The following is a 23,472-nucleotide window of genomic DNA, read 5'->3' on the forward strand; positions in this document are numbered from 1 at the left end:
GGAATGAGCACCGCAGGCCGCGCGCGCTGAAACTGTACGATGTCCATTGTCTCGGTGTGGAAATTTCACAAGACACTTTTTCTTTGTGTGCGTGCGTGTGTGTGGAGATAAAAGCGACGCTGGGCCATCACGCCGTGTTCCTACACACCTCTACGCCCTGAAGGGACAGTTCCATTTCATAGCTCTCTTTTAATTTAGTTCCTGGCCTCCGATCACAGACGATCGTAAGACACAGAGAGAAAAAACTGTTGCAAAACTGACACAAAAAAAAGGAAAAGAGAGAGAAGAGGAGAGGAGTAAAGGAAAAGATGGTGACAAACTCTCCTCTTCACTTTAAACCATCTCGTCGCCCCTTTTTGCGGCACACATCCCTATCAATTACACATCTTTGATTTTCCATGATTAAAAATATTCCCAGAAGCGACCACAGGGACAGCTGGGAAAGATGGAGGGGGTGAGGAGGAGGAGAGGGAGGAGGGGATTTGTCAGAGATCTGTTCCAACAAGCTTTTTTTTTCTTTTTTCTACATGCTTTTACGTGTCCCCCAAGAAAAGACGAGAAGCATAAAATAAACAGACGAGGCGGCACAATAAATGACGCACGTCAACGTAAACAGCTGATTGCGCTGCACACGTGTCATCTGTGCGTCTGTCGCTCACGTACGTTGCGCGCGTGACTTTTAACTCGCTACGACGTGTTTATGACGTCGCACGCAGCGCCGAGAACCTTGTCAGACACTAAATTTAACAAACATCTGGAAACAATGTACGTACGCAATTACAATTTTCAGGGAACCCTGTGTGAATGCAGCACAGATGCAGCGTCCTGCTGTCTCCAAACCAAAACTGACTAAATGTTTAATTTCTCTGTCTTTGTTTTTGCACCGAGTCACCAGTTAGGAGGGGTTTTTATTGGCCGGAATCTTTTTTTTAATAAAACCTATTTTGTTTGGTTTTCATAGGCCTGGGAATAAACTTTTTTACTTATGTCGGCCATCATGTTACTATGGCAACCTGAATGGACAAAGCATGCTTGGAGAGAGGGGAGGAGAGCATGTAGGAGCATCAGAGGTCGCCAACGCTTACACACTGGCTCTTTAAAACCAATAATTACAAATAGACACTGACTTTCCTGCAGCAACAAACAAGAAAAGTGCTTGTAAAAATAAATAAACGTGAGCATACTTGGCTGGTGTCCGAGTTTAATTTTTAACTGGAGACGAGTGGTAACTGGAGGTATCATGTTGTGTGGAGCAGCAGCTCAGGTTCCCGCGCCACACCAAACTGTCTTTTGGCAGCTCCTCGATTCCTCAATGACCCACACATACTGTAGTTGCCTGGCTGACTATGTAAGCTCTCATTCATGAGGAGAGAGAGAGAGAGAGGCAGGGCCGAGAGGCTGCCAGTAATTTTCCACTATAAAGATCTAACCAAACTGACTTCCCTGTCATTAGAACAACAGCGACGGTGCAGCTCCAGGCGTGCAGCGCGTGCAGGGGGGCGGGGGGGTTCCCAGTTTGGCGATTCACGCCTGTTACATTCGTCAGGATGCGTTGGGGAGAGCGTGGCGGCGCAGGTGCAACAGGTGGACAGATTGACAAAAGGTTACAAATGAGGTTAAAACATCAAATGAATGAGGCTACGACGCGGCCATTGATTTCTGCACATGGCCATGGTTGGGATTTATGGCTGCGGAGAGACCGAGCTCAAAAGAACCCTAAGCACAAAGCGGAAAAACAGGTGGCGAAGCTCCGGCAGCTGCTGGTTTCCTCTTCTAACTAAAGAGTGAACGCCAGAATGGCAGACAGCGACGTGGACCTGCCCTTACTTAACTGGCGAGCACTGTTGCCTTACAGGTTCCCCTTAACGTGTGGGATTGGCTCCAGTGACCTGTGACCCCTCACGTGGAGCAGAAAGTGTTTAGTCTTAGAAATGGAGGGGGAAAAAAAAACCCAAATACAGAGCATTTAGAGCAAAAATGCAGCTGAAGACGCTGTGTAGACAAGTCGGTGACTCCCAAACCATTTCAGCTCTCGTTATCCACGGAAATCAATGCACATGTGTCTGCACACATTTGGAGGCAAACGCTGCAAAAAAAGTGTCCAATATTCACCAAGAAAACTCTTAAAAAACTGTTTTTTTGATGCCGCATATCACTTTAATCATCTTTTGATCCCTTACATTTATCTTGAGACCCCCTATTGGCTCTCGACTACTATGTTGGAAACCTTTGGCCTAACATAATTCTATGTTATCCAGTTCCAGTTAAATTTAGTGACAACAGCTGGTGGAGAGGAGGATTTAAAGGGAGCAAAAGCTTTTAGACGATCATGTGCAGTCGACAGTAAAAGCCAATGTGACTTATTTAAGGGTTAAGTTTGCTTTCCACGAGCTCATCTGCTAATTAGCCCCTTTTTTTATCCCATTTGCTTTCAGTGCATCGCAGATATTATTGCAAAACATGGATTTGGACCTGGCAATCGTGTGGTTCAGAGGTGAAGAGCTTGCACGGGAACGCACCTGTTTATTAGCTCGACTCTGGCTCTGATGTTGCAGCTATAAAAGATGATATATGACGGCATGCTTCTCATGCAAAGCAAAACAATGATCGCTTAAATAGCTTCAAGATGCAGCAGTGAAAGGCAAGAGAAATACATCAATATTGCCTAAAAGTAGTTTTTTCTGCCATTATTTCAAAGACTATGCAAATGCAGTGATTTGTGGTCCACAGTGCTTAATCCCATTAGATGAAATCCGGCACTTTTAATTAAAAGCAGAGAGGCATTCTGACAACACTGTGAACATGTGTACTGACTAAGAAGCTTTCCCTCCCAGAGTGATGTTTCATAAAAAAAAAAAAACAACGATACACAGGCTTGATAGCATGTTCCCCCGTTACTGCGAACACTGGCAATTGTGTTAATTACCGCGCGCGAACGAAGCTCCTCTTTCCGTAAAAGGACGTCCATCAACAGCTCGGCAATTATGCAACCAAAGGAGACGCTCATTTCACATTTAGGTCGATAAAGGGGAAGTGGAGTCAGGAAGCAGCTTGTTCCTCCTGAGGAAAACGAGATCATGAGAGTTCAGCGACTCTATTCTGACTCTGGAATGGTCTGAACCGGCAAACGCTCTTCAAAAATGGTTCTGGAGTCTTCCATGTGGACGCTATAAACTACAGAATAATAGGAGAGGCCCGTTTGAACAGATTATGCAAAAAACAACTTCTCATTTGACTTAAAACGTCAGTAAACATTTTCTTGGGGAGACACAAGGGATGGGACAAACTGGGGGCAGACGATCTGCAGTGGAGACCCCGAAGGACCTGGCATACTTCCATACGGACCCCCAATGTGCATGGTGCAGGCTGAGATTGCAGCCCAGATATTGAAACCTAGAGCATGTGCGAATTGAAGCATTAAGCCCCGCCCACTAAGCAGAAAAAACACTTCGACAACAGAAGAAGAAGAAGCCGCCAAGGATAGTCAGCCGAGCCTTGACCTGGCGACCCACAAACCAGCACCCCCCTGTCTTCCAGCTGACGTCTGAGTCTTGTACCGCCACCCGATGGTGAAGTCAGATACTACAGGACCCTGACGCGCGAGTATGCCAGGGTCCGCGATATGCGACGCACACTTCGGCATGTGCTCAGAAGTATAACAGGGCCCTTAAATGGAGAAGCCGAAGGAAGAAAGGTCTTTAATATTCTTTAATAGAATATGATGCACATGATGATTTTCAGTAAAATAGACAGCTGGGGTCGTCCAATAGGAGCCTGGTTTGAGAATTGTGATTTTGGAGTCTTAAAATATGGTGCAGTGGTTGTCAAGCGCCACCAGAGAAAAGATTGAGCGCTTACGTTAAAACGCAGCGGTGTAAATGGGCCGAGCAAAAGTCGGCTACGGACTTTTCACACTGGTTAGATGAAGATGGAGCGAGTTATTGTGTTGTTTGTTTCATTTTCTACGCACTCGGGTGGAAAACTCCGCCCGTCCACTCCGAGCAAAGTCACTCTGTTGACTGCCGAACAACAGGAATGGGAAATACACAAAGTCTTTTACATGTATTCTGCATGAGGTTTCATGGTATTCATTAACTGGGTACACTGTGTCGCCCCGATATGATGTCGTTCGTTGGTGTCCACACTCTGAAAAACCAAAGCTTCCACTTCCAGACTTGGCAAACTGCACGGCACTTAACCACTTGCAGAAAAAACACCATAATGCAAATTAGACTTTTCATCCCGAGGCTCCGACATGACGGAAGCGATCGGAAATTCTCCAAATGTTGTCAATCGAGAGGCTTGTCGCTGCTCCAAGATTTTGTCATTAATTTATGTGTTTGGTGAAAGTAGCCCTTTGTGCGTTTAATGTGAAGACAGAAGACTGTGCTAATGTGTAATCATTCAAGCTGTGTGTGTGCTACAGCATATGCTAAACCACACAGCGTGAAGAGGAGCAGTTCATCAATTAAATGCACTTTAAATGTAATAAAACCCTGAAATTCCACTACCTACAATGTGGACGTTGTTGTCTTTGTTCCGAATCGCAGAAATCCGTGACTACATTCACGAGGGACGAGGAACCTGCTGATCTCTCGTCCAGAAAATCACTTGGCTGGTGCATTTTATTTATAGGCTGTTGTGGTGAAGATTGAAATCAGCTGCTGTCGTGCTTAATTAGGAGGAAATCCTGCAGACCTTTGGCGATGAGAGAGCGCAGCGCTGACCTGAAAGGCTTCATTTGTCTTTTTAAACTTTTTTTCTGATAGCACGCATGCAAACCTCTTGCTTGATCTTTGTTCGAGTGCTATACTTTAATTAGGACCTCTCGTTTTTTTTGTTCCTGTGTGAATTGCAACTGAAATTCAAGATAGAGAAACCACAAGCCCGACGAGCACACGGTGTCCTGTACTTAAAATAACAACGCCTGTCTTCAGCGCTCGTCCGAGCTCTGTTAAACTCTCTCTCTCTCGCTCTCGCTCTCCGACCCCCAGGCTGTGGCTGGATCAGAGGTTAGCAGACACCTTTCTCTCTACCGCGACTTTGCCCCAGGCGCTTCCTCCCGCCCCGACTTCCTCTGACAAACATAACTTCCTGTAAGACACAGGAGGAGAGATTAGTCAACGTGTTTTACAGGTTCCCCTTTAACTGACAAGCATGTGATGCCGCGTCGGGTTCCAGGCACCGATCAATCTGGACTCATTTGCTCCACACGCTGCTTTTTATTAAACATGGTCTATGTCGCTCCTGCTGTTTTATCTACTTTTCTTCTTTGTAATTCTGCCATCGTAATTATTATTGTTTATTCTGACTTCGTGTGTCTCTCTGTAAACCACTGTGTGCGCAGAATGTGCGGCGAATATTAAAAAAACAACTTTTTGTTCAAAGCTGCCCCCCAAAGCTGCATAAGGAAGACCTTAATGTGAACTTTATCCACCTTTACACGTGTCAACATGTGTCCATGTGTCTCAACCTGTGTTGACACTTTATGACGGGCCTTGTCCTTGTCATATACAAACAAATGCCTGTTTCCTTCCGGGTAAAAAAACACATCTCTGTGTGTGTGTGTGTTCCGCTCAGTTGTTTGTATGAGGTTTGTGGGGACAGTTGAGCAAGGCGACGATGCAAATCGGCAATTGAGCGAACAACAGGAAGCGAGACCCGACTGCAAATGAAGAACAAAAGGATTCTACGACTAATTCTGCTCCATTATCTCCTGCAGCAATGAACTGGTACATAAAATAAAAGGCATTTCTGACCGGCAGGTGTTTTACCGAGTTTTACTGACTTAGCATTTAGTCATCGGTGGCAGGCGGGGGAGATAAAAGGGAAAAAAAAAGGTTGTTTGATTGTTTGCCAGCTTTATGATTGTTCGCCGCGTGAGGAATAAAAAAAGCTCAGCACAGAAACAACAGCGTGGCACGAAAACAAAAGCACACCTAAGATAGGACGGTACACGTGCGATTGATTAGTCATGTCTGGATTTGAAAGGATGCGGGGGGAAATACAGGGTAGCTGGGAGCTTATTTATTCCTGGAGTCACTTATTTCGGTTAATTTCTGTTGTTTAAGCTGAATTCAAGTGACATCACGCGTCAGATTTTTCCGGTGGCAAAAAAAGAGAGAAAACGTCAAAAGCTGCAGTCACTGCTCACTGAGGATGGAGAGGTCTGCATTATTTTCACCATTATTCGAGTCATTTGGTACGTTTGGTCCATAAAATGTCAGAAAACGTTAAAAAAATGTCTGGAAATGATTCAGTTTTAATGATTTCTTTGTTTTATGGAGCAAAGAAATGAAGAAAATATTCACATTTAAGAAGCTGAAACAATCAGAAATCTTGTTTTGAATGAATCGGTGATCAAAATATCAGGATAAATAACAACTCAAAATATTGATTTCTTTTCAAATGGAGCAAAGACACCAGAATTATTCACATTTAAAGAGCTGGAAATTAAATTAAATATTCCAGCCCTGCGTGAGTGCTTTCTCTAGTTCATTATAAATGAATCTGATTATTCTCTTGATTCATTTATCTCACTGAAAATACATAAAATATGTCCAATAGAATTCCAATAAGCAGTGACACTTATATACTTGTATTTAAAGACTAATAAAAGCATCCGTCTAGCTTAGCATTACAGCTCCTGACAGAGAAAGAGAAGAAAAACAGAGACAGGAGGGAGACGGGAAACGGAAAGCACTTCACAAAAGACATGGAATAAATCCCATGTAACAAGCCAGAGTTTACATTACAATGAGTAAATAAATAAAACAGCGAAAATTGATTGCAACAGTGACTCTGCGCTACACAAACGCACACAAAAGGTCTTCCCCAGATGCCTGGACAGGTTCTTACACGACCATGCCTGTGTTTTGACTGCGATCCACCATCAAGATCTGGTCTGCAGCTCTGATGCTATCACGCTGGACACACCAGAGGCATCCCAGGTCTCCAATCCAGACCCTCTCCAGGACCAGGACCACATATTATTATTATTATTATTATTATTATTATTATTATTATAATAATAAGCAAACAAAATCCACTCACTGGTTATTATTTCTAATCTGGCCTCTTACTGTACTGAACGTGACTGACACCTGAAATATGGGCTGCTTCCATTTTATTCTGTTGTGACAAAACCGGTCTGTGGCAGTGTTTTCTTAAGACTCTCTCTCTGTTCTGTCGGACTCCATCTTTTATGCCAACACAAATATTGACGTTCCAATTAATCGACAACTAATTTGATAATCGATAATCGGTTTGAAGTTTTTGTTCATGATTAAAACAAGATTTCTGATTGTTCAAGCTTCTTAAATGTGAATATGTTCTTCATTTCTCTGCTCTGGATAACAAAGAATTCATTAAACTGCACTTCAGTTTGCCTCATCAGGGGCAAACGCTGCTCAGCCTGGCATCTGTTTCCTGACAGCGGTTACCCCAGCTCAGGACGACTGCCAAAATCTGCATGTGAATCTGCAGTGGGACTTCACCCTTGTGTTTTAAGAGCGAAGTGCTGATGTGTTATTTTTGTGTGTCTGTGTGTGTGTGTGTGAGACAGACACATGTCACTGCACAATGTCGTTGTTCGGCAACAACCACAACAGTCGACGCCAACACCGGTTTTTGTCCGTCAACGCCTCGGCTCGGCCTGCCACTCAAAGACCAGGGGGGAAAAAGAAAGAGGTGTGGGGGGGAGGAGGAGGAGGAGGAGGAGGAGGCACTGCCGGGAAAATGTGGTGAAAATCAAAGCTTGACACTCAAGATTCTTCCATGTAACGCATTAAAACTGTTGTACTTGCAGCCAAGACAACATTTTACAAGTGTTTCTTCTACAGGTGAAATAAATCGACTCTGAGTGGAGATTGTTTTGATAGCTGCCGGTCAGGAATCTACTCTTCCTCCTCAGCAACGACACATATGACGGGTCGGGCTGGAGGTTTTGAGGAAGTCTCAAGAGTCAGATAGAGGAAGCTCGGCATCCTCAAGCAGGTACGACGACCTGCTGGGAATCCCGAAAACTGCCCTCTGGAAACACATCTGGAAAATACATGGAGGTGGAAGAAGAGGAGGGGAGGAGGAGGAGGAGGAGGAAGACACACACACACACACACACACACACACACACACACAGAACAAGGAAATACTGAATGTGAAACAAAGAAAGAAAGAGGGGAGAAAAAGTGTGTGTACATACATGCATACATGCCCCCCCCCAAGGGGCCCAAGCAGAGGAGGGAAGTTCAGCGGAGCTATAATAAGACCACAAATTATGGCTCAGCAAAAGCCAGAGCTCTCCTGCGCCGGGGCCTCATCATCGGACTTCTCTTCCAAATAAAATCCAAACTGTGGAAAAATGTTGCAACCTCAAACTCAAGCACTCTGGACGTGAAGAGGAGGAGAGGAACCTTCATACCCAAACTAAACAACTACTTTAGGGGGGCAAATATTTGCCTGACATGCAGAAAAAAAAGATCCCTCATTGGTTTTCTTTGACTTGAAACGTTACCTACTCATTTGGGTCTTATTGTGGTCATTTTTTTTTGCATGTCTTGGGGACAGTTTTGTGTCTTTTCTCACTGCAGTTGTTTTGAGGCAACGTTGTGTGTCTGCAGTTGTTTTGCATCCCTTTGGTGTCTCCGTGCGGCCATTTTGTGTCCCTTTGTAGTGCATTTTTGTGGTCTTCTGATTAACTTTTCGACCTGAAATGTAAACAGTCTCTTCTAACAAAGGTCTTTTTCAGCAGAGGTCCCCCAGCAGGCATCGAGGAGCTTTCTATGTCGTATATGAACAATATCACAGCGAATATATACACGATGAAGAAAGATGAGTCAGGTGACCTGAAGCATGTAAGGTCATAAATAGATAAACATTTAGGGGGAAAAGCACATTATCTCTTTAGTTTACACAGCCAATAATAACGTTCACAGTCAAAGGGAAGCAAAGAAAGAGTCACAGAAGGAGAGCATGAAATAAAGCAAGCAGCTACAGAGACACGGGGCACGAGCTCTGAGGATAAAAGACAGAGCCGTGTCTCAACAAGAGGGAGGTCTGGTTCAGACAGTGTTCATACTTTATGAACAATGCCGGCGTTGTGAGCAGCAGCCATGGGATCAAACCTCCGGGCGTTTCCCAGTGGCTTCCCAGCTCGATCCTGCAGCTCGGCCCCCCCGGGGGCGACAGACACGGGACGGGGTGGACGGACACAGAGCGATTCCTTTCTCAGCCACATCCTGCTGCACCGATGTGTCCGCCTGGACCTTCCCATGAGCCTTTACACTCCCGGGTCGCCTTTGTCCGCTGCGGCATGCTGGGAAATTCACCCTCAGACAGACGCTGACTGTTTTACGACGAGGGATTTACCAGGACTTTACCAGACACTCTGTGAATGTCATCATTTCTGTTTCAGCAGACACATGAGGTCACTCCTCTTGCTCTTTAGTCTGAGGACTAAAATGACCCACAATGCAACACAGTGACTGTGCGGGAATTAGATTTCAAACAACACTTTTTAAGAAGCCAATTAAACATCGACACTTGTTCTTTGCACTCCCGGATTTGTTCTTTGCGTCGTGGTTTTTTGTTTGCGATCGTGCCATGGGCGGGGCTTAGGAAGCTGTCTGCTGATTGGCTACTGAGTGTTGGCGTGACAGCGCAACGGACCGGAAGTAGTCACAGGCTTGTAATCGCTGTCCGTCTAGAACTTATAATTGTAAGTAACTAACGTTTGTCAGTTTTTAAACGTTAGATACCGTCAGATGTTGTCGGATGTCGACGGGGTAAATTTGGGGAACGAGCTCCCGACGACGGTTACCGCGGCGGCAAGGTTTTGCAAGAATGGCACGCAGTGGCAGCATTGCAACCTTTCAACCTTTTTCAAATTAAGAGAAGAAGCAGCAGAAGAACTTTGAACTGTGATAAAGAACGACTGGTGCTTTTCCACGATACACTTCAGGGATAGTACTTGTACCTGTTTTTTACTTGGTTCCAACGTGAGCCAAATCACAACCTGTCCGCACTCATTAGTCCACGGTAATAACCGCCGAAGCCGGCCACGTTCTGGCACCAGGACGTACGCCTTCGGTAACAAACATTGTTTGATTTAAGTGACGCATTCAGGGTGCGGTCTTTATTTGCTATACTCTGACTTAACTAATTACTGATGGCCTCTCTCTCTGGTTATTCCATTATCCTTAAATTTATGTTCCCTTGATTGGTTTTAATTGCTATTGTCATTATTTGGCTCTGGCACAGAAGGAAGATGTCACTATTGTTCATACTACCTTTAAAGCGTAGACAAGCTCGGGTGTTTTCCTAAGCCGGGGGAAATCTTTTTAAATTGCGATGTGGCCAGGCAAATTCTCCGAGGCTGCGCTGACTTTAATCCGGTGACGTCTAATCCATACGCGCGTGGACAGCCCCACCTTATCATGTGTTTACATCATTGACTCTGCATTAAATGAATGCGGCTAATATTGACAATATTAGCCAGATTAATATTGACAATTAAAACATGTCAATATGTTTTGGTGCCACAGTGTTTGCAGTGCTGTGTCATGAAAAGCGTCGCCGCAGTGACACGTAGAGGTCCCATTGTACTCAGAAAGTCTTTGGCGGATGACACAGGTTTCCTCTGTCTTGGAGGTCTTGTGGTTCTTCCCAGTGAATAAACTAATTGAGAAACTCCAGCTGCCGTTAAAATTAGGACCGAGGCCACACACACAAACACACACACACACACACAGCGGCTGTGGAGAGTTCACCCAGCAGCAAACAAAGGAGATCCTCACATCCCTGCTTTGGGAAGCAGTTCAGATACTGTGATTTAGTTCTCGGGGCAATTAAGCCTGTGAATCATCTGCATTTTTTGGGGTGTTGTCTTGTTGGAAAGTTGGAAAAACTGGAGCAACTTCCTGTCCTCTTCCTGCCTGAGTGGGAACATGCTTTTACTTTTAACAATGTAAAAGAAATGTCAGCAAATGATCTAAAACCACTACTTTCCCGACGAATCGAGTACTCGAACATAATAACAAACTTCGTTCAAGTGATCATAAAATGCAGCATTGCAAGTTACACTCATTTAGTTGCGGTAATCTCTGGTCAGTCGGTGTTAGACAAAGGCTGAACTGATGCACTGAGTTTAAATTACATTAAATTAAATTAAATTAAATTACATTACATTACATTTAGACAGACAAGGCAAGTCTACATCTCTGGAGCGACTGGAGCAGCTGCTTTGTATCAGGGTTACCGTTACCTTTTAAGATCGCCTCGTAAACTCAAATGTTATTGTCCTGCGAGTACATAACGTCTCTCGTTTTAATCGTTGCACCGTCCTCTTCACTTTTGATGTCTACATACTTTCTATATATAATTATCCAGCTCTTTTTTTGAACAGAACATATGTCAAACTACAAAAAAGAGCCTCTTCAACTTTGCTGTTTCAATACCCTCGTCTTCTAAACCGCCGCAGCTCCACTTGTGTGGGTTTTAATGTGTTTTATAAATAAAAAACGAGCTGAAAAACACTGATAATGGGAGGACTGATTGCGAGGGATATAAAACAGGAATGATGAAAGATCCCGGGGCAGCCGAGCAGCCCGGAGGAGTCCATTAGGACGCGGACAATGACAAGCGAACCTGTAATTACATAAAAGCTCAAAAGCAACAGTAACGAGGGCGGCTTAATACCTTCAAAAGCCACAGATACCGATAATAACAAGAGCCACAATGCACCTTAAATGAATGTCTCATGTTTGCACTAAACATTAACTTTAAAAGAAGCCTTTGAAGGAGCAGGAAAGAAGAAAAATGTGGTGACGGTGAGAGTATGAATGGATAAAGCCTTGAGTTGTCCTGCCGTGCAAAAAATCCCCCCCACACACACACACGCCACCCCTGCTGTAGGAGGCGGAGGAGTCGAGGAGGAAAAGGGGCCCCGGGGTGCTGCAGGGGCCCCCACAGGAAACGGGTGGGGCTTATTGTGAGGGGAGTGTGACGGATCGGTGGCCAAGAAATGGGGTGGAGGAAGCCGTGTTTGTATATATATATGTGTGTGTGTGTGTTTGTTCTCATCAGCAGCCACTATGAATATGTTCAGGTCTCATATATGTTTTTATTTTTTCTCTCCCAATATGTTGCTCACAGGCATGTCAGTGAAAAGAGAAGAACTCCTCGTCAGTTCTAATTGAACGATCTGTTCTCAACCTGTCAACTGATAATCGCTGCAATAAATAAGCTACGGTGTGTGTGTGTGTGTGAGTGTGAGAGAGAGTGTGTGTTGCAATCTGAGACAAAAAAATGAGTCGCTACTGGGCCAAGCTGTTATCAATGAAATTACTCCACTCTGTCATTTGCTGAATGATAATTGGATGGAATTGTATATACACTGTGTCTGGGAACAATGTCTCTACATGGATTCACCAGTGAGAGTAAAAATGAGACGATGAGTGCGGTTTGGATTCATTGTAATTCATCACGGTTTTGATGGTACGACACTTTGGAGAACTCAACCCCCAGCTCTGATCTCATTTTCAAAATAAAAGCGCTACTGTACCACCTGGCCTTACACCGACACTGACACAGAGCCGTCCGTCTAAAAAGCAACCAGACGCCCAGTGTATTTGTTTCGCCGACACTTTAGGTGACAGACGCCGCCAAATAATTGATTGTTCCAAAGCAACAGCAGCTCTGGTGTCTCGTTTCCACTGGCAACAAAGACACAGAGGCAGAGTGGAAATCTCGATTGTGTTTGCAGACGAGACCGCGTTCTACACACATCAAAGAGACGAGGAGTTGAGACCACAACCTGCCCACAGGGGGGTTGATGGGGCCGTTAGTCAGTGCCGATGATGATGAGTTTGAGCGATTCATTTTCAAGCCAATACGACGACTGCAGCAGTTTTATTATTCCCGTACAGCAGCAGCAGAGTAAAAAGCACAAATAATCTACTGTTCACTTGAGGAGCAAGAGACGAGCAGGTGGACATCGTGGAGCATTTGGCCGATAAAGAGCCAAATAAACATCTCGGGAGGTCACAGAGACACAAAGATGGAGTCAAAACAGACTTTTATTTCAAAACACGACTCCAAACGAATGAATAATATCAATAACATCGTGAGAATGGCTATTAAAGCCTCCCAGAGCTCTCTTTTTAACCGACAATAAACAGAGAAACTGTCAACTGACCAATCGTTTATCATCAGACGTAAAAAAAAAAAAAAGTCTTAAAAAATATGTCCCCTCTGGGGGATTTGCAGAAGTGCAAACACACACTGAGAACATCCATGTGTACAGTGCACTAGCATTCTTTAACCTACAGCGCAGAACAGGTGCACACTGATATGTTTACACACACACGCGTGTTCCTGTCGCACTCTCACACTCGATACTTTTGAATAGGAAGGACTTGATTACACAAGCCCAATTCCTTTCCTCTCCTTTAAAACCAAGAGGACTTTCAGAGTCTGAGGACGCGACGCGACAAGACGAGGACAGCGCTGACAGTGTGTGTGGTCACAGCGCGGGATTGGCTTGGCTCGGTTACACGTCCTCAGGTTTGACCGCGGAGCTTTTGATGAAGCAGTGGTGCGTGTGATCACATTTCTCAAACAGCTGGAGAGGGGCTCGAGTCACCGCGGGATATTTCACGCAGCAAATCATGCGAATGGTGGTGTGAAGTTAACTCACTGAGTGGCATTTTGCAGAATTGTCGCCTCGACGCGAGAACCAGGTCTTTAACCCTCTTACAGCAGCAGTGTATAATGTCATGACCTCAATTTTCATGATGCAAGGCTCAGTGGGTTATTGTGCTTTCGGGGTAAAGTCTCCACTGGGATTTTATGAACAAGCCCGGCGCCCGTGTGTGTGTGTGTGTGTGTGTACAGATCATCTCCTCGGCAACATGTATACCAGTGAAATGCTTTTCTTTTCACTTCACACCTCCTGTTGCTGTGGCTTCAAATATAGGACAAGCGACGGTGAATTTCACAGCACTGCACTGATATAACCTCCCGGGGCTAATGACACCGCCACACGCACACACACACACACTGTCCATACTGTAAATAGGGACCTCGTCTTTCACGTCGTCTCCCATCGTTGCTGCTATTTTCAAAAGAGGTCAGAGAACAATGTGAGGAAGCTCAGTGGAAACGGGAATAACCTCCCATGTGCTTCAAGCCTCCCTGCGCCATGTTGACAGAAATACGGCAGAATTTCTAGATATATATATAAAGATATATATATATATATATATATATATATATATATATATATATATATATATATATATATATATATATACACATATACATATGAAAAACATTTGAAAAACACTTATTCCATAACCTTCCACATCCTTTTATGACAAAACTTGATTTATAACATAGGAGTTACCCTAAATCAGCCATTTTACTGTCATTTCAGCCCGTAGAACATTTTAAAATTTGAGCTAAAACACATACAGGATGTCTAACAGAATCGTGTTCTCTTGTTTACGACAGTTAATGGAACTAAAACTTGGTTTAAAAGAAGCTTAGGATAAACACTTTTCACTAAAGTACACTGCTTGGTCTGTCGCGTACATCTCTGTGGTGGGAAAACATCTCCCGACAGAGTGTCCGTCACTCTTAACGGTCATGCGTTCTGTTTCCGACAGCACAACAATGTAAACAAAAAAACAGACGATGCAGCCCATCCACTTCCAGCAGAAAAAACATCCTCTTGCACACACACTCACCATTGAAGAAGCTCTTGACCTTCAGGTAGCCGACGCTGAGGCGCAGCACGGACAGCTTGTCCAGCCGCGTCCTGACCTCTTCCGTGAAGGGCAGCAGGCTGGTGAGCTTGTCCAGCTCGCCATTGAGCCGGTCCCGGTGCCGTTTGGACGGGTTGGACTTGATGCCATCGGGAGGTGAAGGTTTGGGGCTGCGGATACAGAAGCAGAGAAAACATTAGAATTCAGGAAGTTATTTTAGGAACAAGTGTGGTCAACAGAGGACAAAAATATAGGACTTAGGGACTTAAAAACCACATAAACAAGTTCAGCTTTGCCTCCTTGAAAAAGAAGCTGGAATAAACTGAAACGATGCGTAAATAAAACTCAAGAGATGTTGCGCAGAAGAATGTGACACACACCATTTATCCACTTCACCAAAACATAACACACACTTGTGCCAGTTAAAAATAAGTTCCATTTTTTCCTAACAATGAGTCCAGATTCTCAATTTTCTGAAATAAAAACACACAATAAAGTGTTTTTTTTTCCTCATCCATCATCTTCATCTGCACGAAAGAAACAAACAACAACATATAATCAGACCACACAGGCCCGGGTTATTTTAATCCCAGACTATCCTCACTCTCCAGAGGCAGCAGAGCTGTAGAGCTAGTGTCGCCGTGGGTAACCAGGTGAGCAGCCTGATGTCTTATTTATCACCTGTGTGCAACGTCTCCGCTCTGCCGACGCGGCGCTTTGCGAGTGAAACAAGACTTCCAGCGACGAGAGCGTCTCTATTTGTCTCCATTAGACTGCAGCCGGAGATTTATGGACTGTTGAAGTGCTCGGCGCACTCCGTTTACAAACTCACTGAGGCAGAGGAAATGGATGGTTTCCTTCCTAAATCAGATTTATACCATTTAAAAAAAGGTCACGTGTATTTACACTAAGCACGAAACTGAAAGTTTCTGACACAGGGGATCATCAGTATTGACCAAACATGAGGGTAACCATGGAAACTAATAGGACAACACACTCAATTATTAGTTTTCTCTTGATGTAAACAAACTGACAATTATCAATATTGAAAATGTCTTGTCAGTATCGGTAATTATCTTTCTCTAAATTCCAGATAATTAAGGACTGGGTTTAGTTCCTCCAGTCAGAGTAAATGAAAGCAGTCGAATGTGGTTTCAAAACTTCTTCATGGAGGAAGAAAACAATGAGCGCTTGTTTGACAGAGGGTGGTTGTTAACGCGTCGTTTGTGCCGTGCAGAAAACACACACGGAGCCTCTGTTACACCGCCACTGAAGAAACTCATATCACAACATACGTTCTAATTGAATTATTGCCCAGTCCTGGATACAATCAACAATGTGTGTTAATCAGCGTCTTTGTCACCAGTTGGAGAGTTTTTGTTTTTCTTCATTCTAAATTGTTAATACGCCATTTAAACATAAAAATATAACTTGTTAATAACTGCCTGATATTGAAAGTTATTCTGGAAAAATGAGCAAAAGGACATTTTCTGGCACTTTTATGGTAAAAATAAGCAAAAGAAAAAGTCCAGACAGATATTTTGAGGCTTTAGGGTGTTAAAGGGGTTAAAATACAGGATTCTTACACCTTTTCCCGAGGTCAAAATCAATGCTTTTCCAGCACCTTACAGCAGTAATGTCACAGTGGATTTCATTTAGGTTTGACATCGAAGGAGAAATATAAAACCAGAGATTTCAGCTTTTATATCAAACAACTGAAGCAAAAGTGCAGGAACAGAAAGACTTTTGCGTTCAGTCGACGATTGTTTCGTCTAAAACCTTCCACTTCTTTCCCCCGTGGTCATTTCGGTTCCGCTGTCAGCTCTGGTTGCATCTCTCTCTTTAAATTGGCAGACGACATGTTTCCTCTGGACTCCCTGAGCTCGTCCCCAGAAGAAACCATGCCAGACGTCCAAGCCGTGACATAAACTCCACCGTGTTTCACAGAGGAGCTCGTGTACACCTTAATCTTCGTTTCCTCAGGCCATTAAACTTTGCACATTGTCTCTTGTACTTTGTGGCTAAATCCAATCTGGCCGGTTTGTATCGTGTAAAGCAGGGGTGTCAAACATACGGCCCGGGGGCCAGAACCGGCCCGCCAGAGGGTCCAATTGGCCCACAGGATGAATGTGTTAAAATTTCCCACTAATCTAAACGTAATGTCAAATGCTCCAGATACCCGTGACTAAATGTTTGTGCCTTTATAGATCCAGTGTGCTGTGTAAATAGTACATTTAGACATGATATTGTTGAAATTTCATGTTTTGTAAAATTATCCTTCAGTAAATGTAAAACAAAGGAGAAAAAACAAAGGGGTTCTTGTTGTTCATTGGTTATTATGCTATTACTTTACTATTTTTACTGGTCCGGCCTCCTTGAGATCAAATTGTGCTCTATGTGGCCCCTGAACAAAAATGAGTTTGACACCCCTGGTGTAAAGGGAGGAAGAGGCAGGATGTGACGCTTGTAGTTTTGATAGCTTTTCCATTTGAAATTCAAGCATGTTCAATTATTTCAAGCACACTTATAGCACATGTGTAATGTGGTTAAAAAAATATATAAAATAAAATAAATAAAGTCTGATCGGTGTTGGCAGCAGGTCTGTATCTGTATCTGTAAATGAACTCTGGTGACCAGGCCCAGCGGCTTCTCCGCTGTAACTCAAACCAGACTTCACACGAGGGCTTTTCTTTCTTTTTTCTCTCTCTCTCTCTCTCTCTAGAGAAGGTGAGAAAGTGTGGTGCACCTTGACCCAGATGAGACGAAGCTGCTCACTTGCACCAAGGTCTAGTCTGGTCTGGTCTGGTCCGGTCAGTTTAAGGGTGTTTTTGTCCACTTTCACACAGTCTGAGCGACTTGAACTGAACTTGTCAGTCACTATCCTCACAAACTGGTGACTTCTCAAGTCAATCGAGTTCATCAGAAAGCTGATACAAGGAAGCAAGCCAGTATTTTATGGTGATTTTATCAGTGAGTCACACCGCTGAGACTGACAGATACGAGTCTTCTTGATTTCTGCTCGTCTTGTTTTGGTCCTCCTCCTCCTCCAGAATACACCCCAGTGCAGTTCACCACTGTCACAGCAATGCTGGACCTAAAAATCCCCTATTGTCATTATATTTGACGTGTGTGACATGTTCTGGATGGATTTTTGAGTTATCACTTTGGTTTGAAAAGGACATAAATTCTGCTCGTCAACACTAACGCAGCGCTTTAGAGCCAAAAAAACAAAGACGCTTCAGAGAAAAACTAGACTTTACAATTTAACAGTGGGCTTTTCCATTTGTGTGTCTTAGTGGCTGAAAAATGAATCGCTTTCATGTCCAAACAATAAAAGAAGAAGTCTATTTTTGATAGTTCCATTTAAATTTAAAAAATGTAAAACACCTTAATAATATCTTTAACTTCTCCTTAAGCTTTGTACAATTTAGGTTAAATTGAACGATTAAATGCCATTAAAGCCTACTAGTACATTCAATGTTGTAAGTGTCACACACATTTTTGAGTTTATTAAGCAGTGACCATTAAACTGGAGAGGACTTGAAAACTTGCACTTTGATATTTCATCAAAAATTATTCAGCCCTACCTTCAGCATGAGATCAAACTCTGACTTAAAGTAGTAGTTTTTTGCCCAATGTGATGAAATTAGCGACAGGTGTCATATCGCATTCACAAAGATAAGAGACAGGTGTCAGGCACTTGACCTTTGACCACCACCACATTCTATATCTGTCCTACAGATGAGCATCTCTAGCAATAATTCAGATGGATTATTCACATATGACTTTATTGGTCCAATATTCAGATATTCTAAACTCTAAACAGTGCATGATAGCGAGTGAACGTAAGGCAGGGTTCACAGTGTATTGACCTTAGAGGTGCATTCAAGGAACCTCTAAAATAATCACACATGTAATAGCAGATAAACCACAAATGATGCAGTTGGATTAGAAAGAATCTTTCTTCACGCAGTCATTGACAAACATATTTTCAGTTCTGTGTCTTTTAACCGATCGAGTCCAAACTCTGCCTGCACAGCTAGCCCCGCAGACAGAATCCAGTTTGCTTCTGTCGCTGCATTTGTTTGACTTCTCCGTCAAGGAAACGTCGAGCACTGTGTTTGAAATGGATATGCAATGTAAATAGCTGAGGGCTTATTTGCCAATGTCAGCTTATGCCTTGAGAGTAAGAGAAGACTTCCTGTGCTAAATTTAGATGATTTAGAGGGAGAGAGCGAGAGAGAGAGAGAGATTCACCGGCCGGTCAGGAAGATTTATCCGTTGCACAGGTGAATTGTTCCAACACAAGAAAGGAAAATATCATGTCTCATGGGGGGAGAAAAAGTCAACTTCTCCCCTTGAAATATTACCACCATTGCAGAAAACTAACATTAGCGTGTTTATTCCTTAGGGCAAAAGTCTTTAAAGGGGGGAAGCATGTGAATGCAACGCCTGAACTGTTACTGCAACATAAATGTGTAAAATGTGGACACTTGCCCTGGCAAAGGCTTCCTGCCCTCCTGTAAATAAGACATCTGCTTCCAATAATACTCCAGAACACGACATATCTGAAATCGAGGAGCGATGACTATCGCCACATTCCTGACGGCTCAACTCCCTGCAAGAACAATGAGTGGCCAGTGTTGTTGCTTCTCACTTTATCTACTAAATCTCTCCTGGAAGGGGCGTGCATATGCGAGCATGTGCATATGTGTGTGAGTGAGAGAGAGTGAGAGAGAGAGAGAGACAGTGAGTGTGTGGACTTGTGTTGGATTTGAAGAAACACTCCCCTGCGTTCACACAAAGGCACTTTGTCTTGGCCGGGGAAACAACACCTTGGCGGAACAAAAGAAACTAAATACGACTTTGGCATCTGCCCCCTGCTCCGAGTTACGATACAGGAAAAAAATACAAGCACCAACGACAGCCGGCTCCGAAAGTCCATAACAAAGACAATGCGCTGCGTGTATAGAGGTGATCAAAAGCTTGCACACACATCAAATAAGCCCTTTAAAAACATGTCTTTATGGCGTTCATGTTTATATAAAGCCCTTGTAGTTTATTAGTTTAAAGTACAGGGACGAGTTATTACCATTTAATACATAATATAGACATGACAGTTTGGTTTATGCATCATCGTACGGGGGCTTTAGTCGCAATATAGAGAAAGTATAGAGCTGTATACGGTTTTCCTTCAGTTACCTATTCTGTACGTCACAATATCAAATACCATCAAATGCTTTAGCGCACAGAAAAATGAACAAATGCAGGCGTGCGATTGATAAACAACAAACACAATGCCATGTGGGAACCCGGCACAGCCCCCCGCGGCTACAGCGAACTACAGTGGGGTTACTTCACAGCGCCGTTGCCGCGGCGACACCATCTGTTGTTCATACAGTCCACCTGAACCAGCTGAAAAACTTTGTACACGGTTGACGCGTTGTCCCGCGTAGCCGGCCGTGACGATGTGAAACACTGCACACGACACGAGAGCATTTGTGTGCTATTAGAATATTAGTATAAGAGTGTAAGGTACTGCATGATAGTGGTACATGCAAAACACACACACACTTGGGCTGCTGTAGAAACATGGCGGTATGAGATAACTGCACATGTATTTATGGATAGCGTGGTACTGTATGTTGAACATACAGCCATAAAAGCCCCTTTCCTACCTACGGTCCCAGCTCGCCTCGTCTTGACTCGCCACAGCGCGGTTTAGGTTGGTTTTCCACTACAAAATAGTACCTACTCAACGTGGGCGGAGTCATCACTAAACGAAACTTGAGAAGATATCCATCACCACCAACGTTAAAATACAGTGGTGTAAAACAGGGGGCAGATTTATTCTCAATAAGATAATCTGCTCTCTCATCATCCCCCTCTTCCTCACACATACTTCACACACACTTGTATAGTGAGATTAGATTAGGACTGAGCGAGACCTAAGGTGACCTTGGACACGTGCCACAGTTTGAGAACCGTGGCACTACTTTGGCACTGGACTGTGACAACACGCAAGACACAAACGCTTGCAAAATAAAACCATAAATCAAACCAACAGCTGAACACACTGATATGATATCACTGTGTTCGAGTGTCATTATATCCAGGAAGTGAAAGTTGGGGAGACTGATGTGTCCATCACGCGTGAGTCATGAGAGAGGCGCCGCGGGGGCGCAGCGGCGTGACTTCTGCTGGGCGTCACATCCAAAGCGACACACAGACAGACAGACAGACAGACAGACAGTCATTCAGAGCTCAGCCCAGTCTCTTTCATTAGCGCTGTCACACAGATATCATCTGGCACTTGAATGCATCTGCAGGCAAAAAAAGGGAAAACCACTGCACATAAACACCCGCACATGTGTCCGCGCGCCACAGTTCACTGCCAGAGCAGAGCAGAGCCCGACAGAGGAACATTGTCCACTCGACTGTTTCTCTTCATCGCATTGTTCTTGAACTTTAAGACACCTTTGATGTCCCACCATCAAAAAAAAGGGTATAAAAAAAGAGAACAAAAATTCATCATGAAATCATCATCACCTCAGAGTGTACGACAGTATGATTTATGTGTTTATACTGCGTGTTTATGCGTTGCCAAATGTGAACAGAATATCCACACCAGGGCTGCGGCGATTAATCTGGGTTTTTAATCAATTACAGGGGTGGAGTGGCTCAGTGGTTAAGACCCTACCTTGTGTACCAAAGACATCATGGTCGCAAGTTCGATTCCACCCCTGGCTAATTGTACTTGATTCCATTGTAAGTCGCTTTGGATAAAAGCGTCTGCTAAATGACATGTAATGTAATGTAATGTAATGTAATTACTAAACTAATTTGCAGCTATTATAAAAAAGTGATTTGATCAGCTGGACTGTTTCTGTAATAATTAAAACAAGCTCTCTGAGTGAATGTGACTATTTTATGGGTTTTCTTTGCTCCACGGAACAAAACAATAAAACATTAAATCTTATTAAATTTGTTTTATGGCAAATGACTGATTATGAAAATAGTCATTAGCTGCAGCCCTACATTGTGTGAATCTGTGGTTATTAAAGTGCCAACTAATCCAGATCTGTTTCCCAGGATCAATATTGGCAGTTTAAGATCCTCCGAGAGTCATAATTTAGCGCTCAAGTGGCATTTTCTCCGTTGACCACAGTGACGCCGAGGACTTTTATTGGAGTTTGTGTCGCACATATGTTCTGGTCATGTACTGCAGCCATCAGATCGACCACTTAGACTTGTCTTTCCTTCCTTGCAGACATGACCCAAGAAATTAAATGTTCTGGTTTCCAAGTGTCAACAAAAAGGTAAACTGCCTCAGGGAAGGCTGCTGTAACACCGCCTCCAGTCCTGACTGTGAGTCTTTCACACACACACACACACACACTCATAACTCACTCATACCACTAACACCACCCCCAACAGAAGAAGAGAAAGAAATATAAACTTCCAGAGAGTAAAGTTTTCCTTAAAAAAACCAAAGTGAGTGAACATGGCAGACTTACGTAACTGTTCGCGTGACACAGAACTATGTTAATTTGAGTCGAGGGAGGGAGGGAGAAAAACAACCCCCCGAAAACACACACACACACACACACACACACACACACAGAAGGAAAGACAGGAAAAAGTATGTTGTGGCAGTCAGAGGAGGAGGAGGAGAAAAAAATAGTGCGAGTCTCAGATTACGCCATCCTCCCTCCCTCCCTCGTGGAAACATTGCGTGAGAGAGCTCTTGCTCCGTGTCCTGATTATGATTAATGCAGGTAGTACCACACACACACACACACACTGAAACCACGGTTCTGGCAAAGGTTCTGCCATGGTTCCCTGCTTTAGCTTTGTGGTTCTGTGTGGAGCAGTTAACACACACACACTGTCTGAGTTTGTTAAAAGTTTGAAATCACAAAGTGGTAAAGAAATCACGGTGAGGAGGAGGAGGAGGAGGAGGAGGAGGACGGTGTGGCTGCTCGGAATTTTCACACTCAGGGATTACACTATTTCACCATGGCCTCTTTACAGCAAATGAAATCCTTGTAGTAAACAATTTATGCTCGAGTTCTTTAAAAAAAAAAACTCTAAAAAAGGTTCTCTACGGCTCCTCAGAGAGTCTAAGCACTTCCCAAAAACCTAGCAACAAGGACACTCTGTAAATAAAAGGTTTAATTTAGTTTACTGCAGCAGAAGACGTACTGATGCAACTGAGAACATCTCCACTCCAGTCTAAAAGTGATGAAGATGAAGAAGAAGGAACCGTGGTTGATGCCGTCTGCTGCACATGTTGCTTTTCGAGAAGGTTCCTCACAAAGAAACTAAAGTACAGTACGAAAAAAAAAAACACTGTGAATTGTTATTCTTCACGGCCGTGTCCAAGCTTAATGACAGAACATTTAGCACCATTGAAGATCTAAGAAGATCTAAGAAGACCAAGCCAGCAGTGTCCTTTGCAATCGGCCTGAAAGTGTTCTCTTAAAGGTCTAGTGTGTACGAAACGCAATATAATAATGATAATTACGCTTCAATTTGGGTGTAATCATCTTTAAAATTAGAAACGTTTACCGGCCAACTTTCTACTACTCATGTGCACATTTTTATGAAACCCAAAAGCTATTATAGGTTCTCCGACATGTTCCAACATCCGATGTTTGGAAAGAGAGAAAGAAGGTGGTGTCAGCTGGGTGCAATCTGCATCCTCACC

At 43.6% G+C, this 23,472-nt stretch overlaps 1 protein-coding gene across 1 annotated transcript in view; it reads right to left on the reverse strand.

Moving 5' to 3' along the window:
• ahr2 (aryl hydrocarbon receptor 2) overlaps positions 1 to 23,472 on the reverse strand; it is a 57,805-nt gene that overhangs the window by 33,103 nt on the left and 1,230 nt on the right. Inside the window, exon 2 of the mRNA XM_044014829.1 lies at positions 14,745 to 14,932. Coding sequence (XP_043870764.1) covers positions 14,745 to 14,932 — 188 coding nt within the window. The remainder of the gene's footprint in view (positions 1 to 14,744; positions 14,933 to 23,472) is intronic.

The sequence above is a fragment of the Solea senegalensis genome, linkage group LG2, assembly GCF_019176455.1.
Source record: "Solea senegalensis isolate Sse05_10M linkage group LG2, IFAPA_SoseM_1, whole genome shotgun sequence".
Taxonomy (NCBI): Eukaryota; Metazoa; Chordata; class Actinopteri; order Pleuronectiformes; family Soleidae; genus Solea; species Solea senegalensis.